At 36.6% G+C, this 13,138-nt stretch overlaps 1 protein-coding gene across 13 annotated transcripts in view; it reads left to right on the plus strand.

Annotated features, from left to right (window-relative positions):
* NEO1 (neogenin 1) overlaps window positions 1-13,138 on the plus strand; it is a 256,156-nt gene that overhangs the window by 62,525 nt on the left and 180,493 nt on the right. For all 13 annotated transcript variants that reach the window (XR_004067391.3, XM_055363714.2, XM_031002302.3 and 10 more), the window contains 2 exons: window positions 5,385-5,702; window positions 11,362-11,637. Coding sequence is in view for 12 of the 13 variants with exons in the window: in XM_055363714.2 (XP_055219689.2) it covers window positions 5,385-5,702; window positions 11,362-11,637 (594 nt within the window). In the remaining variant the exon portion in view is untranslated. The remainder of the gene's footprint in view (window positions 1-5,384; window positions 5,703-11,361; window positions 11,638-13,138) is intronic.

Raw genomic sequence — 13,138 nt, forward strand, 5'->3', positions numbered from 1 at the left:
GTTCAGTGTTTGTTATTCTAGTCTTTTCCCTTTGTATTTGCATTTAAATATGGGCACACAAGCGTCTGTACATGTGTACATATTTTAATATCAGAAGAGTCATACTCTACATATTTTGAACGTACATTTTTTATTATTTATGTATCTTGACACTCTTTTAATCTCAGCATACAAATGTACCCCAGACTTTTCATAATGTTCCTCTCCTGTGCAGACTATATGTGTGTATGAATTTATGAATGAAGATAGCTATATTTCTGCTTAAGTAATACTATTTTTATGTAAAATATTTAGACAATACCAAAGGTGAAAGAAAAAATTAAAAATCAACTGAAATCCTTGAGATAATCCTTATTTTGGCAACCATTTAAAAAATGTTTTTCTTTAGCTATTTACACAAGTGTGAACATACATCATACCTGCCACATATAAAGGTATAATATTTATTTATTTAGAGACAAGGTTTCCTTCAGTCACCCAGACTAGGTCTCCCTCAGTCACCCAGACTGGAGTGTAGTGGTGTAATCTTGGCTCACTGCATCCTCTTCCTCCCGTGCTCCGGTGATCCTCCCACCTCAGCCTCCCGAGTAGCTGGGACTACTGGTACAGGTCACCACTCCTGGCTAATTTTTGTCTTGTTTTTTTTTTCTGTTTTGGTAGAGATGGGGTTTAGACATGTTGGCCAGACTGGTCTTGAACTCCTGGGCTCAAGCAATCCGCCTGCCTTGGCTCCCCAAAGTGCTGGGATTACAAGGGTGAGCCATAGCACCCAGCCAATGTAGTATTTATAAGTGGATTATACATACAAGATGATTTTTGTCATGGAACTATTTTATCTGCTTGGGGATTTTTATCTTTCTTCTACTCCCTTTCTCCTATCTTTCCTCTCCCAGTAACCAGTAGTAACAACCTGGTGTACATTTTTCCTACCTTTCTCAATGCCCATATAATCATATACATATGAAATTATATAATTTACACTCATCTGCATTATTCATTTTTCACAGAACTGATTCTACATCAACTGAAATGTAGCCCACTCATTTTTTTTGCTGGATAATATTCTAAGGCAAGGATCAGCAAACTGCAATAAATGGATCAAATCCATCCAGCCACCTATTTGTATAAATAAAGTTTTGTTGGAACATAGCTTCACCCATTTTTGTATTGAGCAGCTTAACCTTTTAAATTCTTTACCTGTTATATGTGACACAATTTTCCCCCCAGTCCATTGTCTTTTGCTTTGTTATGGTATTTTGCCATAGAAAGTTTTTTTTTTTTTTTAATGCAATAAAGTAAAACATGCCTCTTCTTTTCTAGCTTTTAGTTTCCTATTTTGATTTAAAAGGTTGCCTAACTCCAGGATTATCCTTGTATTTTCCTAAAATTTCTTCTAAGGTTTTTATCACTTGCATTTTTTATAGGCCTGGAATACATTTTTATGTCTGTATTGAGTGGCATTGTAGTATAATGTATAAGATCACAGATAATGAACAAATAGCTAACAATAATGTAGTATAAGATCACAGACCCTGGTTCTGTGATTTACTACCTGTTCGACCTTTGACAAGGTCCTTAACATTTATATGTTCTTTGTTTTCCTCTCTAAAATGGGGCTGATTCTTTTACCTGTTTTGTAAGATGATAGTGAAGCTTAAATGAGTGGTTATTACGTAGAAAATATTTCGAACATTATCTGGTACATAGAAACACGTGCTTTTACTGTTATTACATGGTGTGAGTAGGCATCTCATTTTTTTCCCATATGGATAACCAGTTGTCCTAGTAACATTTATTGAGTAGTTAGTTCATCCTTTTCCTCAATCGATTTAAAATGTCATCTCTACTACATACTAAGTTTCCAAATATATATAGCTCTGTTTGGGGGCTTTATAGCCTGTTGTGTGTCTTTATCCTCTGCTCCAGAGCCACAGTGGCTTAGTTACTATAGCTTTATACATACTCGTAACTAACAAGTGGAGTCCCTTTACTTTGTTTTGCAGAATTACTTTGGCTCTTACTGGCTTTTTTTTTTTTGCTCTTCCATATAGTTTTGTAAACACTCATCAGAATTTACAAAAACTGTTTGTTATTAAGTCTTAGTGTGGAAGGGAGTGATACTAAGTGGCCATTATTAGAATGGAAACTGCAGTCTCTTATTAATACTTTAACCATTGGAAGTTTTTAGAAGTTATCTGGTTATGTAATCTAAAGATTGGTACCATCCACCATGCTAGGTGGGTACTGGGAATATAGCAAATGAAAACTGTACAAAGATAGATCATAAGCCTGCAGTTCCCAAACTATACCCTGAGGATACCCAAAGGAACCTCAGAGAGAACTCCCAGGGTCATTTCAAACTTCTAGGGAAACATGGCCACATCTGTTGGACACTATGCGAACTTCTAGCTCAAGGTAGTTCACAGTTTCAACATCTGATTGTGCCATCTTCATTTTGTACCTGTGATATCTTTGTGAAGTTGAGCTTTTAGTGGCTACTGTTTTAAAAAGCAAGTACTATGCAAAAATCAGTGTGGAACAGGAAATGTGGGTGGCAGTATTTAGTTGCACAGCATCTAAGTTTTAGAAGTTGTGCAGGGCCCTATAGGTGAAAACATCCCATAGTAACTAATTGTGGTTATTTTAAAATGAAATATATATATATTTTTTTCAGTTTGCGTGTATTATTTTTTCAAAAAGGTGTTAACTTGTTGGGACATAGATACTCATTTTGTTTGAACCTAACTGTTAAAAGAAATAGAATGGTTAGCTATCTCTTTTGACCTATGGAATTCTTGAAAGAAATTATAGAGAAAATAAGGGTACCAGGAGCCGAGCAAGTTTGGGAACCTCTCTACTTTAACTTAAAGTTATTACAAATATTCAAAGATTAAGAACATTTGGAGTGCTCTGTAGGTAGCGCATACACCATGCTTGCTTAGAACAGGCAAAACTAACATTGCCTGGGCACCTGGGACAGACAGCATTTCTGAGCAAATGATATTTAAGCTGAGCTTGAAGGAAGACTGAGAACTGACTGAAAAGGAGTGGTGGTGGGAATAGCTTGTGTGAAGAGGCGGGAGCGGTGGGGAACTGACTGGGAGAGCAATGCAAGGGAGCTGGAAATAGGCAGAAGCTAGATCAGGTGGTGACTGACATGGCAGTCGACTAAAGGAGTTTCTTCAGGTTTCTTTGTAAAAGGCAACGGCAAGCCTTTGAGGGGTTTTAAGTGAAGAGAGGATGTCTTAGGTCACTGCCCTCCTACTGAGAGAACAAAATACAAAACGATATACAGAAATATTTAAGTAACTTTTTGTAAAAACTTTGAAGTGCCTTGATTTTGAAAGGCATTTGTAAGCTTTCCTTTGAGTGTAATTCGCTCTTACTGTTTCAAACACATATACTTTTTTTTTGTTGTTCAACCTGGCTCAATTTTAAAAATGAAATAAAAAGCAAGACAGTGTTAAACTGCAAAACATTTAAATTGTAATTTTGGGAGTATTTTTTCAAATGGCAAAAATTGTGTTGTAATTTTGAAATAGAATGTATTTTATTATCAGTAATACAATATTTCAGATTTTTAATTTGTGTATTTTAGCCACCAATCTAACACATTTATTTTTTAAGTTTCTGAGTTAAGTTTGGGAGGTATAATAGAGATTTAATAGTTGCATAGTAAAGATATAAAGGTAATTTCTCTTAGTTTAGCTATCTTTTTATACTTTTTGTTTATGTGTTTATTCTACTATGATTCCAGTAAACTAATGCAACATAAACATTTTGATAGTAATAAGAAACTAATTGCAGGTTACTTTTTAAAAATTTCTAAGCTTATTTTCAGGAATTTTAAGACTTGAAAAATAAATTTCATGGTCATTAAATGGGCATAGAGACCTGAAACACTTTTTTTTTTTTTTTTTTTTTTTTTTTGAGACGGAGTGTCGCTGTTGCCAGGCTGCAGTGCAATGGTGTAATCTCGGCTCACTGCAACCTCCACCTCCCAGGTTCAAGTGATTTTCCCGCCTCAGCCTCCCGACTACAGGCATGTGCCACCATGCCCGGCTAATTTTTGTATTTTTAGTAGAGATGGGGTTTCACCATGTTGGCCAGGCTGGTCTCGAACTGCTGATCCACCCACCTTGGCTCCCAAAGTGCTGGGATTACAGGCGTGAGCCACCGTGCCCAGCCACCTCTTTTCTAATACCTGCTTGTGGTGTTTGGGAAAGTGAAATTAGTCTGATTAGAATTAGAATTTGTTTATCATTGAAGTATTGGAAAACTTTTAAAACAATTGAATGTTATTTCCTTCCCTCTGCCAGTGTGTTTTATATTTCTTTAGAGGTGTTTGTTCATTATATAATATAGAATTTATGTCATCCTTAAATTCATAATGCAAATAAATTATAAAGAGGTGTGTAGATATATTCGAAAAACAGTCTTAGTTTCATTTGCTGGATTGGGTTTCTCTGATTTTTCACATGAAGAAAGCTGATGACAACTTGAGTTGTTTACAAGGGAATTGGTCAGAAGTTTTCTTGAAGAAAAGTGATAAAGCTTTAAGTTGGAAAGCTTTCCAACAGGCTGAGAGTATAAGGTTTATAACAAATATTTTTCTTTAAATTTTGTTCTTCCCATGTTCAAAGAACTGACAGGGACTTAGAGAAAGTAAGCTAATTCCTTCCGTGCTCTTTACACTAAAATGAATTCTAGATGAAGATTAAATGTAGAAAATCACAAGAGTAATAGAACAAAGCAAGGCTGAAATTTTTTATGATCTTGGGATAAAAAAGACCTAAGTATAACGTTTAGTTTTATGTAGCTTAAAATTTATTCTTATAACAAATATTATAAAGTCAAATGGAAAAAAGAATATTTGTAAAATATGATAGCAGATTGCTTTTTAAGTCAGTTGGATGAATAAATTCTCTAGAAAATGGACAAAGTGTGTGTACAGTAAATTTATGAAAAAAATACAAATAACTGATAAACATAAAAAGATACCTCTTAAGAATCATTTTAATTTTCTGCCTCTTTTATGTTCAACAGAGAATTTCACTTTGAATGCAGTAACTTAAAGTATTTATAAATCTGATTCTAGGGTTTGAAATAAAACTTTATTAGATACTCATGTCATTTAACAAGGCTTGTTTATCTCAGGTAGAAGGTTTTTTTTCCCCCCTAATGTTCTTCTAAATGGCTCAAAGTTTGGTTTCCTACTTGAAAGTAAATCTTATTTATTAGACATTTGTAGTGAGATGACTATATTTATGTGTCACATTCAAAGAACAACAGTTAATAATTTTTGGACTTGTTAGTAATATATTTTCTGACAAATAGTAGAAGAAAGATTTGCTTAACTTTGTTCTTTTTCTTTATTTTTGTAGGAGCCAGCATTCGAACGTTCACTCCATTTTATTTTCTGGTGGAGCCGGTGGATACACTCTCAGTTAGAGGCTCTTCTGTTATATTAAACTGTTCAGCATATTCTGAGCCTTCTCCAAAAATTGAATGGAAAAAAGATGGAACTTTTTTAAACTTAGTATCAGATGATCGACGCCAGCTTCTCCCGGATGGATCTTTATTTATCAGCAATGTGGTGCATTCCAAACACAATAAACCTGATGAAGGTTATTATCAGTGTGTGGCCACTGTTGAGAGTCTTGGAACTATTATCAGTAGAACAGCGAAGCTCATAGTAGCAGGTAAGTTTTAAGTGATTTTTTTTTTTGCATTTTCAAATATTTATAACGTACATCTTGATAAAAGCACTGTTCTCTTGGAGTTTTCTTTTAATTAGTAGCAACAAATATACTCATTTAACAGATATCAATTGTGCATATACTCTGTGTATGGGACCTTGCTGTAGGGCTTGCTCAGTGCCATAGAGAATAAACTGTAGCATGTTTCCACTTGTCTGATGGCTTAATATTGCTATCAGAAGTACTGAGCAGTTCTTTTCTGCTTTTAAACTTGGAAGTGGCAGAGGAAGTGGTACAGGAAAATTAAATCACTTTGACGGCCAACTTCTATCTTACCCAGCATAACCATTTAGTATGGTTTTGTAAAACTTGCAGTAAAGTCAGAATCCTGGTTCCTTGATGCCTTAACCAAGGAAATGACATTCAATTGGATTAATTGTTTTAAAATCTAGAGAGTGTATATTAAGGTGGAGAGCAGAAAGTTATAAAGAGAGGAACTTTCCCTCCTTTTCAGAGTATCCTTATTTGAAGAATGATGGAAAGTGTAAGAAAAATTAGGGATCTTGAAGAGTAAGATGTGGTTTCTAAGTAAGTCATGTCTGTTTTGTAGTAGATACTAGCGTTCCTGAGATAGTGTTTCTTTACTTGAGTACCAGATGAAATAGTTTTTGTGAAGGGTCATGTTATACAAAAACGTTATCTTTAAGTCCTGTATTTACTCTCACCTTGGTGAAACGCCCACATGTGAGACAGAACCTCAGAGACAGTAGTCTCCCATCTCATTCCTACTCCAGAATTATGGTTTCCCATCTCATGCTCACTCCAGAGTATATTTGCTCATATATTCAGGGCATAATGGCTGGTTTTTTTCCTCTTTGGGGACAAATACTCAAAGTTGAATTTGGGTGTGACAAAGTTTCTGTAATTATTCCATAGTCATAGATTGAGGATGGAAAAATAAAAGAAAAAAAAACGGGTCCTTTTGCCAATTTCCCTTTTCTTTCCTTCCTTCTTTCCCTCCTTCCCTTCTACCCTCCCTTCCTTACTTCCTTCTTTCCTCTTTTTATTTTTCTTCCTTTTCTTTCTTCTCTCTCCCTTAAAAAATAATCTATTTGCCAGGCTTTCTCCAACATGTTTCATAAATAAATTAGTATAATGACTGCCTCTACAACGTCACTTAGGTCAGTGTCTGTTTATAATTTAAGTTCTTAAATATCTCTTATCTGGGCTTTATTAATGGGCTCCTTCCTCTCGGCTGTCCCCCCCATATACTATCATCAAATCCAGTGAATTCTGCTTACTAATTTCTCTGTACTTAATCCACTTTCTCCTTCCCGAGGCTACTCCCAGTCTTCCCTCACCACAGCCTTATAAGCATCTGCCTGCTACCTTATTCTTCCCCTCCTCCAGTCCAGTCTCCACCCTGTCTAGAGTACTCTTTCTCACCCTTCAGTGATCCTCCAGTAACACCATCAAGGTAACATCTAACTCTCAAATAACAGGCCTGTTGATTCCTTTTATGAGCTGTCCTTCACTTCTCCAACCTTATTTCTTAACATTTCACCCTGCCTCTGTCCCCACCCCCGTCCCCTACATCCACCATCACCCTCACCACAGTTTTAAGCACTGGCAGTACTGTTTTGTTTCCTTTCATTTATTCTCTGCCTTCCAGCCTTTGCTCATGGCATCCCCACTGCCTGTTAATTTTATCCTCCACCTTTTCCTCACTTTCTTCTCCTCTGCTAAGTTTGTCCATTCTTCCTCTTTGATACCTTCAGGAAACATTTTTTTGACCCCGTATCTAAGCAAGCAGCACCGTAGAAGGTGATACATTCTGTGATGACTGCATACAGGGTTCTGTAGGAAAGTTATTTAACCCACTCTTGGCCCTAGGTATCAGGAGTAAATAGTGCCCAAGCTAAGGGATTAAATAAAAGTTCTTTTAAATAGATGCATGGTATACATTGTCTAGATATACATACTGTGATTTATTTAAAGATTTCTTTATTGATGAACAATTAAATGGATTAAAATTGTTGGATGTTATAGGCAATACTATAGTGAACTGCCTTCTGCAAATCTTTATTTCTGTAAAACAGATTACTGGAATTGGGATTGCTGGATCATAGGATACACTGTGTGTGTGTGTGTGTGTGTGTGTGTGTGTGTGTGTGTGTGTGTGTGTGTGTGCAGTTAAAAGGTACTAGTTTGTCAGTTCCTCAAAATGTTAACCATAGTGTTACCATATGACCCAGTAATTCCACTCGTAGGTGTTGTGGGGTAGTTATGGGTTATGCGGAGTGACTGCAAGTCAGTACAAGATTTCTTCCCGGAATGATGAAAAGGTTCTGAAATTAGATTATGGTGATGATTACACAACTTTGTTCATATACTAAAAAATATTAAATTATGTACTTTAGATAGTGAACTTTATGGTATATAAATTACATCTCAATAAAACTTAAAAAAATTCTGCCAAATTGCCATTCTAAAAGACTCTTAGAGTATTTTGGTTGCAAGCAGTAGAAACTGATTGTAGCCAAGTCAAGCAAGAAGGGAAGTTTTTGAAAGAACATTAAATAGGTAGCTCATAGAATTAAGTATGAGAGGTCTTTTTCTCTGAGCTGTCTCATTTCTCCACAACCAAAATTTCTGTTTTTCTGCCTGGGCAGTATGCTGGCTGTGAGTATTTTGTGCCCAGAGGTGGGGTAATAGGGTGTTCTAAATACAGACATTGTTAATATCTTCTTGTCAACTCCGGGTCTTAACTCCCACTCTCCTTTTTCTCCTGCAGTTCTCCAGAGGCAGCAGGACAACCGGCTTCCTTCTTGGGAGCGCAGGAAGCTGCAGCGTTCCCTGCCTTGTTATGTCAGTTACTAGTCCTCCATCTGCTTTCCCTACTCAGAAATTTTTTGAAATCTCTTGTCTGCCAATTCTCCATATGTTTTTGTGAGCTTACATTTTAAAAATTATTAATTTTCATGAGACCTCAGGAGGAAGAATTTTTTGACTCTTTAAAAATACAACTGAGCTGGGCGCAGTGGCTTATGCCTATAATCCCAGCACTATAGGAGGCCAAGACGGGCAGATCACCTGAGGTCAGGAGTTTGAGACCAGCCTGACCAACATGGTGAAACCCCATCTCTACTAAAAATACAAAAATGAGCCAGTATGGTGGTGCCCGCCTGTAATCCCAGCTACTTGGGAGGCTGAGGCAGGAGAACTGTTTGAACCCTGGAGGCAGAGGTTGCAGTGAGCCAAGATTGTGCCACTGCACTCCAGCATGGGTGACAGAGTGAGACTCTGTCTCATAAAAAAAAATTAATTAATTAATTAATTAAATTAAATGAAAATAGAACCATATTTTGGTTTTATTGATTAAGATTTCCTCCTTTCCCCAACTTGATCAAATTCTGTGTTTATCTTTGTTAATTCTTATCTTCTGATATTCTGGTTTCTTAAAAGTAGATTTTTGGTCAAATCTTGGGAGCTCAAGGTAAAAAAGCAGATTTTTTAGATAATTTTATCTTTATTTTTTTCCTTCAAAAATCGCCTTGAAATAAAAAAAAATAAGAAAAAGAAAAAGTTTATTGCAGGGCTGTAAAACCTGTGTGATTTGTGTTTGGACTAATTCACCATCATAAAACTAGAAAACCTGTAATCATTTCTCATGATTTGTTTGCTCTTCCTTAAAGAAACATATTGTTTTATTCTGAGCATAGCAATCACTTTTTAGATATTATAATAGCTAGTTAAGTGTTTATGCAATATACTATATATAAATTATTTATTTTAAGTACTTTTTTTTTTTTAACAATCCTGTGAGGCCTGTTATTCTCATTTTACTTGTGAAGAAACCGAGTCTTAGGGAGTGGTTAAATAACTTGCCAACTTCACACACCCATGAAGTGGTGGTGTTGGGATTCAGATTCAGATATGTGACTTGAAAACTGATGCTCTTAGCTGCTACATCCTGTGGCATCTATATTTATGACGACATTTTTGGTTCACATTTTATTTTGAGATCATTTTAAACGTAGGGAGTAGGTGCAAGAATAGAACCAAGAAATCTCATATACCTTCACCTAGATTACCTGATTGTTAACATCTTATCGTATCTGCCTTAACCCCCCAAATATGCATACATCCAAAGACGTATTTTTTCTGAGCCAGTAAGAGTAAATTGCAGACAGGTTTTCCTGTAACTGCCACCTAAATACCTACGTGTATATTTCTTTGAAACAAGGACGTTCTCCTAGATAACCACAGATGTCCATCAAAATTAGGAAATTAACCTTAATACAATACTACTGTTTAATTTAGATTTCACTGATTATCTCAATAATGTTCTTTATAGTAAAAACCAAAAGCAGAGTACCCCCCTGTCCTCCTCCCACACATACTCTTATTTCTGGCCCAAGATTACATATTTCACTTGGTGGCTGTGTCTTTTAAAACTCTTTAGATATAACTTGGTTTTTCCTCGCCTCATTTTGGGTTTGTTTGATTTCTCCCTGAATAGATTCAGATTCCTCATTTTTGGGAGAAATACCACAGAAGTAATGCTGTGTTCTCAGTGCATCATGCCAAGAAGCATGTGATATTTTGTTCTGTTGCTGGTGATGTTAACTTTTACTACTTAAGATGGTCTGTGCAGTGTTTCTCCATTGTAAAGCTTGGTACTTTTGTTAGTTAATAATGAGTATTTTGGGAAGAGATACTTTGATACTCTGTAAATATACTGTTCCTCCTGACATTTTTGTTTACTAGTTTTGGTATCCATTGAGGATTCATACGTGAATCAGTTATTACTATCAAATGGTGATTTTTCTAGTTCCATCATTTCTATAAGGCAAAGCTTTTCCTTTTCTTCCACTTATTTGTTTATATTTGCATGAACCGACAGATTCTTGTCTTATTCAGTGGGTTATAATGCATGTTAATACCATTATCCCAGATTTAATCAGAGGAAGCTCCCTTCAGTCTGACTTCTGTGCCCTTTTGATATGTCCACATTGTTCTTTGGACAGTTTTCTTACTTTACGTCGTAAGATGTACCAGGTTCATCTTGTGCTTTCTCTCCTTCTGCACTCTTAGAATTGGCCATTTCTCCAAGAAATTATTTAGAAAAGGTAGAGACACCATATGTACCATTGCTACTGAAGTAGTATGGATGCTGGACCTTCTCTGTGGACAGAGCTAGGAAATATATAGGGGTGTATGTGTATATAGAGATATATATATATACACATTATATATATTATATATATATGTATAGCAATGAATATGTAAAGACTAGACAAAATGTGTACATGTTTCACACATACTTTTATATTTATATAGATATCATATATATTTTTATATCTATGATTATATAAAACCATGATGTTTACACTGATACCTCCATTCTAGACCAGTACCATAGGACTTATTCTACCCATCTCCTTTTCAATGTTTATACCTTGCTTCTCTAACTGTGAGGAATCTGATTCTAGTTATCCTTAATGCATTTACTTATTTGCCCAGTATCCCTGTATTTAGCTAATTTCCATGGACTTTCATATGTTGTAGCCATGTGAGCTGACTTGTTCCTGGCTCCCAAGACAAAATTTTAAAGTAATATTTAAATAAATTTTATTTCTTCTCTTCCTTTATTGTCCAGGTCTTCCAAGATTTACCAGCCAACCAGAACCTTCCTCAATTTATGCTGGGAACAATGCAATTCTGAATTGTGAAGTTAATGCAGATTTGGTCCCGTTTGTGAGGTGGGAACAGAACAGACAACCCCTTCTTCTGGATGATAGAGTTATCAAACTTCCAAGTGGAATGCTGGTTATCAGCAATGCAACTGAAGGAGATGGCGGGCTTTATCGCTGCGTAGTGGAAAGTGGTGGGCCACCAAAGTATAGTGATGAAGTTGAATTGAAGGTTCTTCCAGGTATTAACTCATTATCAGGACTGATGGTTTTATGTTTATGAATGGGTAAACATTGTTCTGTTAGAATTTTTAAAAATAATGACTGTTGGCCGGGCGCAGTGGCTCACACCTGTAATCCCAGCACTTTGGGAGGTTGAAGCGGGTGGATCACCTGAGTTCCAGCCTGGCCAACATGGCGAAACCCCATCTCTACTAAAAATACAAAAATTAGCCAGGCGTGGTGGCGGGCGCTTATAACTCCAGCTACTCTGGAGGCTGAGGAAGGAGAATTACTTGAACCCGGGAGGTGGAGGCTGCAGTGAGCTGAGATTGTGCCATTGCACTCCAGCCTGGGCGATAGAGCAAGACTCCATCTCAAAAAAAAAAAAAAAAGAGGAATGTTAATATGCGGTATGACATTTTACTGTCAGCATAGGAAGTCTCAGTTTCTTACAGGAGTGAAAAGAAGAAAATGCGCCAGAAGATCCACTCTTTAGGGAATGCATTATTAAAAATTTATCAAGCAGTAAAGTATATTCACTGTCTAATGGTATTCTTCTTGGTCAAAAAAATATTAGTGCTGTGTCTTTTGTCAAGCCTTCTCCCCAACAATAGGATATTTTTATTGTTAGGTCTTTTCACTTGTGCAAATCAGAGACCCATCCAGGCTAGTTCGTATAAGGGATGGGTTGGGTGGTAAGTGTTAACATGGTGGCTCTAGAGACAGTGGCAGGCAAGAGTCCTTGGATCTTTATACTCCCCATTTTAGTGTAAATTCAGCTCCTATTTCAGTCTTTCTTCTTTTTGTGTGTCTTCTCAGTTCCTGCCCCTTCTGGTGTTCCTCATAATAATTTTGTATATCTTTTCTCACTGTATAACTTCTGCTTACTCATAACTTCCTCCCACTTGTAGCTCATCATAGCCCCTCTAGCCTTTTGGTGTTTCATGACTGTTTACCTTCTGTTCTCACTGCTAGGTGCCCCTTCCATATTTCTCATCTCAAATTTGAGTTTCTGAATATAATTGAACTATCCCTACATTATTTGGGAAGAGTTATATGTCTATTAAATAGGCTTATTTTTAATCTATGGACTGGTTCACAAAGCAGGACTGTGAGCTACAACTCTTGGGGGTGTTCCTAATAGCCCTTCAACTCATAAATGTAGGTTCTTTTTTTGTCATTATCCCTCGTCATTCCTGTCTCAGTATATTCTCAGCAAGGACAGTATCTTTTAAAGTGTGCATGTGTGTGTGTGTGCGTGTTTGTGCGTGTGTGTGTGTGTGCGCCTGTGCATGCCTATGCATATGTGTATGTGTCTTGAGACACGGTCTTGCTCTGTAACCCGGGCTAGAGTGCAGTGGTGCGATCTTGGTTCGCTGCAGCCTTGATCTCCTGGGCTCAAGTGTTCCTCCTACCTCAGCCTACGAGTAGCTGGGACAAACGGTACACACCACCATATCTGGCTAATTTTTTTGTATTTTTTTTAGAGATGGGATTTTGCCATATTGCCCAAGTTGGCCT

The sequence above is a fragment of the Gorilla gorilla genome, chromosome 16 (genome assembly GCF_029281585.2).
Source record: "Gorilla gorilla gorilla isolate KB3781 chromosome 16, NHGRI_mGorGor1-v2.1_pri, whole genome shotgun sequence".
Classification (NCBI taxonomy): domain Eukaryota; kingdom Metazoa; phylum Chordata; class Mammalia; order Primates; family Hominidae; genus Gorilla; species Gorilla gorilla.